Source organism: Adiantum capillus-veneris, chromosome 15 (assembly GCF_014529385.1).
Source record: "Adiantum capillus-veneris isolate H3 chromosome 15, ASM1452938v2, whole genome shotgun sequence".
Lineage (NCBI taxonomy): Eukaryota > Viridiplantae > Streptophyta > Polypodiopsida > Polypodiales > Pteridaceae > Adiantum > Adiantum capillus-veneris.
Window position 1 is genome coordinate 44,868,818 of NC_140945.1, and position 10,050 is coordinate 44,878,867.

The following is a 10,050-nucleotide window of genomic DNA, read 5'->3' on the forward strand; positions in this document are numbered from 1 at the left end:
TGGAAGATTTTAGCTACTAGTGTGGGAAGATTTCAGACAGCAGACTGGACAGGAATCAGAGACTAGACTGGAATGTGGATACTGAAATAAGAATCAGACTTATGTACTGGAAAGAAGGTTCAGATTCAGATTCAGATTCATAAGACTGGACGAGAAGTAAGTATAACTGAAATATATGCCATGATTGGGATTACAGATCAAGATTACAGCAAATATGATTTACAGAGAGAAAGTACAGCCGACAATACTGCCAATGATTCTCATGTAGAAGTATAGCCAAGGAACTAACCCAAATGATAATAACTGCCAACCCGATTACAATGTAATGGGCCCTATTTATACACTTCGGGTTTAGTGTAGTAATTACCATAGTAATTACTAAGTAATTCGCTGCCCATCTTCTAAGAAGACGTTCCCACATAGTGAACTATCCAGCCGTCTACAGGCACAACGAGCAAGCTGGTACGAAAGTGTACTAGAGCAAGGGAGACTTTGGAGTGAGGAGAGCTAACAAGGTATTTTCAAAGCTGCATAACTCACTGGTTCCCTTGGCTCTCTTAAGCAGGGAGCATCGTATTGAACCCACTTTTGGAGAGAAATTGCCAAAGAGGTCAATAACAAAGGACTTAGACTACTAGCCCATTTTTGGGATAGCAATAACAAAAGTTGGAAAGGAACATACCAATTGGCTACCCAGTTCCACCTTAATGGTATCAAAATATTGCTAATCAGCAGGGATGAAGAAGGACTTGTTGCCTAGATGTGAGTCCAAGTTCAAGTGGACAGCCTAACGGTGGCCCAAGGGCATGCGTTTCTTCAAACTGCAAACCAAGGATATCTACCACACTAATGATTAGGACTCACTAGTTCTCTCTCAACAAACAGTGAGGAAAGCAATGGTCGGAATCAAGATGGGTGGCGATAGCGACGAATAACATCTAGATCCCACAATGGCCGCTTTCGATGAAGATCCTTTTGTGGGAGGTTCTATGGCGGGCTTTGTCGACAGGCATAAAGATTCTAACGAGAGGTAATGGCTTAGATAGATGCTCAGGGTGCAAAACAGTAAGTGAGAGACCTTCCTCACTTATTCAAGGAGTACCCGGCGGTTTGTAGCCTAGCAGGGAAGATTTGCAAATGGATTCAAAAGACCTAGAAGATAAAGTTTTTCAAGAACATTATGTTCTTAGGAGAGAAGGTGATGAAAAACAAAGCGCTCCTAATTTTTACACAAAATGCTAAATTTTATTACTTCAAGTCTGGAAGGCTAGGACACCTGTAGCACCACATGTCGACACATGGTGCTATAAGAAGCATCATAGGTGCTTTAAGCATTTTGCAGAGCTACTTATAGCACCACATATTAGCGTGTGGTGCTATAAGAAGCTTCATAGGGGCTTTAAGCCATTTGAGAAGTTGTTTGTACTACGACATGTCGGCATGTGGTGCTATAGAAAGCTTCATAAGGACTAATTTAAGCGCTTTAGTATGACATCATGCATCAACACGTGGTGCTATAGGAAGCTTCATAGGGGCTAATTGCTTTATGGAGATGCTTGTAGCACCACGTATCGGCACGTAGTGCTATAGGAAGCTTCAAATGGGGCTAATTTAAGCGCTTCGTGGAGCTACCTATAACACCACGTGCTGACACGTTGTGCTATAGGAAGCTTGAAAGGGGCTAATTTAAGCACTTTGTGAAGCTACATATTTATGAAGCTGCATGTAGTGCCACGTGTTAGCACATGGCGCTATAGGAATCTTCAATAGGGCTTTAAGCCCTTTGCAGAGTTGCTTGTAGCTCCACGTATCGACACGTGGTGCTACAGGAAAGCTTCATAAGAACTAATGTAAGCGTACTCAGAAGCATCGACAAACAAGGGCCTTAACAAAAGCAAGCTTGAAAGTCGGCACTAGACAATGGGCATCACCCTCATCATCATGTACATGAAAAACTTGCCTTTATTTTTTTTAATTCAAAAAAAATCAACATACTAGTTGTTACTATCTTTGAATTTGTATAACTTTGGCTCTGTTTGCGGGCCATGCGTGGGAAACTCCAAAAGAGGGAGGGGGGCGGGTCTTCATCATCAATTATCGATGCCCATCCCTCGCCTCACACGCACCAAGTCTCTCTCTCTCTCTCTCTCTCTCTTGCATCTCCACCTTTCTTTATCTATCAAATAATAACAGCTTGAAGCAAGAAGCATGAGCATGTCATCACTTGTAGTTTCCAAGGCACACCAAAGGATTAAAAGAAGCAAGAGAGCAATCTCATCAAAGATATTCTAAAGATGACGAGTGTCAAAACTCCTCATCACATTCTAGATATGTCCAAGGCTATTTAGATAAATAAATGTCTATTGACTTTTATAAGGGAACCGTATACGCTATGGAGGGGAGGGGTCTTCCTGAGGCTGAGAGGAACAACTGCGCCTGTAGCAAAGTGGTTGTGTGGGTTGTGCACACAAAGAGAGAGAGAGAGAGAGAGAGAGAGAGAGAGAGAGGGCACTGGGTACTAGTACATCCACAACAAGAAAGAAGGGTCATCTCCTACAGTCAAATAGCCATCCACTCCCTCTCTTAGACTCTTAGGCTCGTCATGCAATCATCACATTTCAGTTATTGCTTACAAGTCAGAGTTACAACATTTCTCTAATGACTCATCACGAAAATCTATGCACATTGCACTCTAAGACTGATCGCGTGTTAATTGATAACTCACAAGCGACAAAGTACAATTGCGGATGGGACTACCCTACTCACTAAGGTAGAGGCAATGGTAGTCCCCTAGTCTATATTCAACGTGATACTATCATTTAGTAGCAACAATGCAATCTTTTTGGGTACGTCGGTTTTGCTGACTATCAAGCTTGTAGTGGTGTTGTCACAAGCTGTGCATGGGCAACAAAACACGGATTCAATCTATCAACAAGATGCATCTTGCTTGGCTTCCTAGCACAACCGCTAGGGGTTGCCTCCACTTGTTGCACTTCACTAAGGTAAGTTGGGAATGAAGATTATCGAGGTTCCTTTGTAGAATCCTTTATCAAAAATGTTGCTTGCTAGGGTGGATTTTGGTTGCAATGATGAGATTATTGCAAAATTATCTGTAGAGAACATTTGCTACAATTCTACAAGCACAAGCTGACCCAAATAAAGAAGTTTTCCTTGCCGTAAGGGACCATTTCACCCTTTTTAATTGTTTAGGAGGCATACAAAACACAGAATCTCCTTGGAAACATCACGCTTCCCCTCTCTCTTATTGTTGCTCCCCATCGTACCTAGTGAGATTTTGAAAGTAGTGTCAACTCGAAATTTCTAACTATGTACAAAGAAGACGCTATCTAAAAATAACAATATTTTTAAATTAGTCAAGGTACAAAGGAAGCTATCAAAAATATGAAATTAGTGTTAATGTACAAAGAAAACTAACAAAATCTCAAAAAATGACAATTGTTACAACCTGTATATATATTCCGGAGGGGGTCAAATTGACTCTATAAGCACCGTAGAAAGGGAAGTACATGAGTTCTTTAGAATTTGTAGATTAGTGGTTGGGTTAGTGCTACAAGTTTCCCATATGATTGCACGCAATGGACATCCCCCCCCTAAATATAAGTGAATCCCCCAGGGTTCATATCTGGTCTTCAAAAAAGCACTATAAACAAATAATCGATTTGATTCCACACAAGAGCATATAACTAAAACACAGTAGACTTGCTGAAAGCTTGTGGGATATAGGCATCGCAGCTCAAGTCGGAACATGGAACTTCTACGAAGCCCCATCGCATGCATCTCTGGTGAACAAGGATCAAAGTGATCAAACAAACAAGCACACACAAACGCGCACACGCACCCACACCCCACACAAACGCGCACACACACACCCACACCCCACACAATCGCGCACACACACATACACGTACACATACACATACACGAGCAATACATCAATACAAAGATCTGCATACTGAGTTTCAGTCATAACTCCACAGATGCCAGGCAGACTATCTGACCAAACTACTGATACCTTGAAAACTGGTTAAAGACCGTCCTAAAGCTATCAACTCTCTCACCTACAAAATGAATATCCATCCAACTTCAGAAAGGCATGTTTTGCACAAGTTTAAAAAGTTCTATGATACCATTTTTTCATGAGCAAGTTCAAAATGAGGAAAAAGTTGGGCAATCATTCCATGATACCATTTCGACATGTACTTACAGTCGCTAACTTGATAGAATCCACAAGAAAAAGTTGCCATCATCAAGTCTGCTCAATTCATTTGATATAAACACACATCACATCAGAACAAGGCACAATGCGAAACATCACCAACTGTGCTATCAATTTCATGAGTGACGATTCCACATTGTGCTTTCTCATCACCACTCAAACTTCAAACCCTGAGAGAAGCAGATTGAGGTCCGCACAAATCCAGTTGAATATTGCCTATTGCTGTGCGAGACGACCAAAAGGCACTCTGACCAGCGTGAAGGACTTCAACCATGAATCCAATAAGCTCACAGCAAAGAGGTTATAGGATGGTACTATCACTAACTATTATTAAAAGATGAGACCGTAGGGCCTCCATGCATGAATGCGGCTTAAAAGTTCTCATTCCAATGCAGTCAATGACAAAGCAATGCAAGTGTAATGATTCTCAAACTATAACATTTTCAAGTCCAGCCGCACAAAAAGGCTAGGGCTACTCAGCTACAAAATCTTTCGAAAGTAAAATCGATTCCAATCTTCATCACTTCTTCTTTTCAGCGCCACCAGCAGATCTGCAATAGAAGAGACAAATCAGAGAAAGAAACTGCATCTCTACAAGCATAAGACATGGACGCCAAAAAACACACCCACCCTCCAACCTAACCCTGGTGACCACTCACCAAACTAATGCAAAACAATAGCAAAATAAGAACTTCCATACAATAATTGAGAAAAACCAAAATTATCTGGAAACCGCGTTGAAATATAGCGTAACAAAAGCACACTCCTTGGGCCGCATATCATATGGTCAAACAAGCACCTCCGTGGTGGAAATAACCCAATCCAAATCAAAAGAAACCTTCTAATCTGTACCCATGAATATTAGGACTTCTAGATAACACACCCACTTCTAAGTGACTTGCAAAACTACACAGGGCCAGCGGTAGTGCATCCTACTCCAAACCACCACCAGCACAAATAATCAGAAAGTGGCAATTTATATACAACTCAAGGTACACTATGGGCACTCACTAGAAAAAAACAAGCACACCAGCTTCACTATGCATGAGGATCCAAACAAAAACCTAACCCGAGGATCACGCAAATCCCACCACAAACCCCGATGGTGGAGGCTAATTTAAGCCTCATGTGTGTTGGCGATCCTCATGTGATTTTACAAGAAGACGCTCCAGGCTAGGTAGACAGTCAATCGAGGGAATAGGCCCTACCTGCTTGCGTGAAATGTTTACAGTCATATAATGGACTCTAGCCCCACTCCGCATTACAAACACCTGATCCTGTGCACTCCTGAGCGTACATAGCTCACATGATTCACACACTTCAGTATTGCTCCAATAAAGTGGGAAGATCACATCTGACATTTGTATACTCTCACCAGTCCATATCAAATGCATACAAACTTGCAGAGGTGATGAGATCAATCAGCCAAGTATTGCAGGCAATATACAAAAACCCATGCAGCTGTGTATGCACAGACCATTGCGTGATTGCCGAAAATGTCAGGAACTAATGCACTCCGTATGTTACGTCAAACTAGTGTGTAGCAAGTCTTCACAAACCTTGTCTTCCGTAGAGTGGCAGACATCTCCTCACGCTTCTTCTTGGCCCTCAGGTGTGTTCCAAGCCTCCTCTTTGCAACCTTCAGAGCTCTCTTGTCCTTTCCGACCTTCAGAAGCTCAGTTATACGCTTCTCGTAAGGTGCTAGCCCTACGACTTCTCGGATCAACTTCCTCACAAAGGAGGTTCTCGTTCCAGTTTTCTGTAGAAACGAAGAAAGAGATAACGAGTCAAATGGCGAGTAAAAACAATGGAGGCAGAGACACAAACATACGCAGAGAACTAACCCCCTTTCGAGAGGAAGGACGGGCAGGAAGCTCGCGCTTGGTGACGACGTGGCCCTTGTTGGAGCCTACCGCAAGCCCGCTCTTCGGTGCTGTAGGAGCCATCGCTTCGTCGCTGATACAGCAGACCGTCCAGACTCAGAGAAAGAACCCTTTTGGGAAAATACCCTTCTAATTTGTGGAAAATCCCAAAATACCCCTCAAATTTAAAAAATTCCCAAAATGCCCTTATATATATTTTGGTTGGATTGTTCAAATAATCTTTGTGACAATTGAGATCCGTTTTTGAGTGCTTAGCATGTAATTTGTCATGTCTAAAAATAACGAAGCAATTCATCTCCGAAGCCTACATAACCAACTCAAATTCAAGTTTTAGCATCTTGTATTGATAGACAATCAATTTTCTTATGAAAAACTACAAATTTTTTAATCCTTGGAGTAATTTAATCTCACAATTAGGGGCATTTCAGAAAATTTGGAAACTTTGAAGGGCATTTTGGCAATTTATGACAAAATATTGAGGGTATTTTGGGAATTTCCACAAATAAGAGGGGTATTCTAGTAATTTTCCCTACATTTTTTCTGTCGCCGTCGAGGTGGAGGGGAAGGGCAACGCAAATGAAATGAAATGTAAAAGCTAGGGTCTCCCATGAGGACCCTCCCTATCTTTAGGCAAATGCCTTACCACTACGCTAGCGCACGCGTTTTGCCTCTGGGGTAGATGGTAGCATTATATTGAGTAGTTTCGACATGCTAGTGATTCTCGTTCACACCAAGTTATCGCCGAGTTCACATCCAATTCACACCACCAAACTGCAATACACATAACTTGCAAAGTTTATATGCAAGTTCACATCTGCCGTAGTTCACATCAACCTCAAACGATTGTGTTCAAATGGTGTCAAATGGTCTCCACGACTTAAAAAATCTGCGGTGTCAAATGGTCTCCACTACTTCAAAAAATTTAAAAAACATTCATCAAATGAGCTTGATTGGGGTAGTAAGGAGAATTTGAGACGATTTTCTTTTGTGTGTGAGACTCTGTCCTACCAAAAATACAAGAATACCTAGACAACAAAAGCTTCAATCTGTCTCTCCATTGGGTAATGACTAGTGCTCGTCCCTTTGCAATGACCATAGGAAATTGACTCGAAGCATATATAGGAAGTTAAATTTTTATTTTTATTTTTCCAAAACTCACGACGGTGAGTAGATTATATTAGCATAACCAAAAAGTTACAAATTCCTTCCATGCTTGTGACAAGCCATGACATCTTCAAAGGATCAAAGATACATCTGCTGATAGGGGAGCCACCCCATGCCAAAGGATAAGCCCACACATTTACCCATGCAAGTCAGTCATTGCAACGCCCATGACCCTATTCCACTCATTAGAGTTTATTTGTTTCCCAATGGCGATGAATGCCCCCTGCTTTCTTGGATTATCTTCGTGAACTTAGCTGTTTCCATTGTTGTGAGGGTCGATATTGAAGATGTCCGGTGGGAGGGAGAGAAAATTGTGACTCATGCTTATCCCTATCATCTACACGTAGTAGTTGCTCATCGTGGACAAGTTAGAGAGCAGCCAAGTGAAGTCGGTATTCAGGGGCAGGTTTCCTCACTGCGGATGCCTCTTTCCAGCCCTGGTGAAATTGTTGCAACCAGTCCACGCCGGCGCGGGCTAGTTACGGCAAGTTCTCAAAGCTATGTAATCAAAGCCGCTTCAAAGCTACCTACAAAGTTTTTAAAAAAATTTTAAGGGGAAATTTACCAAAATACCCCTCAAATTTCAAAAATTCCCAAAATATCCCTCTTATTTGGCTAAAAGTTCCCAAAATGCCCTTCAATTTTATCAAAATTTTGAATATGCTCCTAATTTAATCCCGCATACTTCTCGCAAGACATAATTTTTTGCATTGGTTCTCCGTTGTTAATTCAAAATAGGAGTACGATTTGTGATCAAATTGTGGGCTCTTGGGATCAAATTGTTCATTATTTATTTAAACAAACGACATTATTTGTCATGAAAATGTTTCTCTCAGACTTTTAAAGATAGATCTCTATTATGTAAAAAGGAAAAGGTATCTGAAAGTTGGAGCAATCCATCAAAAATCGGTGCAAGGGCATTTGGGAATTTTTGAAATTTGAGGGGCATTTTGAGAAATTTCACAAAATACAAGGTTATGTTGTTAGATAGACATATCAAAACAAAGACAAGAGAACCGACAGATAGAGATTCCAAGTAGACTCAAATGATTGAATTAGAATAAGCACAAGAGAAGTAGCCATGTCTTCTAAGAAGAGGATCCCTCTCTTCCTCCTTCACTCTGTCCACAAGAAAAAACCTCCACTCTATATTCTCAAGCAAGGCCACCCATCAAGAGGAAATTTCCCCCAACAAGAAGGAGGACACCTGACGAAGAAGAATTCCATGTCGGTTGATTTTCTCCCACCATGGCATGGTGAGCCAGCCTCTCATCTCCTTCTATGCCATAACCCTTCTTCCTCCCTTCTCTACACACCAACATATCAAGCAACATATCTACCTCAAAACAAAAACTCCCTCCTCTTCCTGTTGCCTTCTTTTTACCCAAAAATAGCCTTACTTTTCCAATGTAAGGCAATAAGTTTGTTCATTTTGGTGGCAATGATTCATCACTCCCAACCACACACCATCTTCTTCATTGATTGAGAGAATCATATCCATACACTATTGCCTCGATCCGGTTTATTTCTCATTCTCTGCAATGCAAAAAAGGTTGTTGGAGCACTAAATGGACTCATATCAACTATGTAATTTATGCGCTTAGCATGTTTGTGAGTCTGAGTATCACACCAGACTTACATTTGCAGCACATTAGAGCTTAGTTTTTCCAAATTCTCAGCCACGAACTCTGCACAACCACATTCCTCTCAAACCACAATGTAAACTCTCAATTGTGATGCTGATTCCCACAATGCTTGAGCTTCAAGAGTCACTTATTAGCTCCACACACCACATACGCAGATATGTTTCTTTTGTTCCCTAGGTCATATTTAACCTTTGAGGACAATAGTGAAATGTCTCTCTCTCTCTCTCTCTCTCTCTCTCTCTCTCTCTCTCTCTCTCTCTCACACACACACACACACACACACACACACACACACACACACACAATGCCATGCATGACTAGATGAATTACCACTAAAATAAAATGCATATAAATATGTCGATAATATTTCACAATACTATTATATCATAATATTTCTATAGTGATATAATAATATCTATCTGTGAGTTGATTAATGTAATGTATATTCGTATTTCTATGTATTATGTAGTTATATAATAATATGAATAGATCAATATGTATAAATATATAAATATAAATCTATATGTAATATGTATAAATAATTTTTTTGGTATTTTTAAAGTTACCAATTCTCTCTCTCTCTCTCTCTCTCTCTCTCTCTCTCTCTCTCTCTCTCTCTCTCTCTCTCTCTCTCTCTCCTGATCATTTAATCACCAACTCACTAAATGAAAAACAAATTCATAATGGTATCAAAGAATCAAATTTGTGTTTCAAATGTTCAAATTGGTATTCCAAATTTTAAACTATCTAAGCACTTTGCATTCAAAACACACCCTAATTAGATTGATGACTATGTAGACACACCTTATATTAATAACCATGTAGACACATCTAAATCAATAATTTATACACTCCTAAGAGTCACAAACTCAATTACAGAGAAAATTAAGATTATAGATAATTACACTCACACTCATTCATTCTCTCACTGTTGTTATTAGCAAGCTTCATCCTCAAAGGTATAGGAAGTAAGCTCTGTTCCTACATTATTTGCTTCTAAAAAATGTCACATGATCTAAAATACAATTAGTGCATCTGGCTAAAATGTAACTAGTAGCGTTCTTTTAATTTTGATGCAGATCCAATTTCTTGCAGTTTGGCCCACATGGAGACCCCAAGT

General features: G+C 40.4%; 1 protein-coding gene across 1 annotated transcript; it reads right to left on the reverse strand.

Moving 5' to 3' along the window:
• Nucleotides 1-4,421: 4,421 nt before the first annotated feature.
• On the reverse strand, nucleotides 4,422-6,239 carry LOC147440602 (large ribosomal subunit protein eL36z-like). The gene is made up of 3 exons (XM_086530314.1): nucleotides 6,082-6,239; nucleotides 5,797-5,996; nucleotides 4,422-4,788 (listed from the first exon to the last, which is right to left on the reverse strand). Exons 1-3 carry the CDS (start codon nucleotides 6,181-6,183, stop codon nucleotides 4,758-4,760), a joined length of 333 nt encoding a protein of 110 aa, XP_086386440.1. The 5' UTR covers nucleotides 6,184-6,239; the 3' UTR covers nucleotides 4,422-4,757.
• Nucleotides 6,240-10,050: the final 3,811 nt, after the last annotated feature.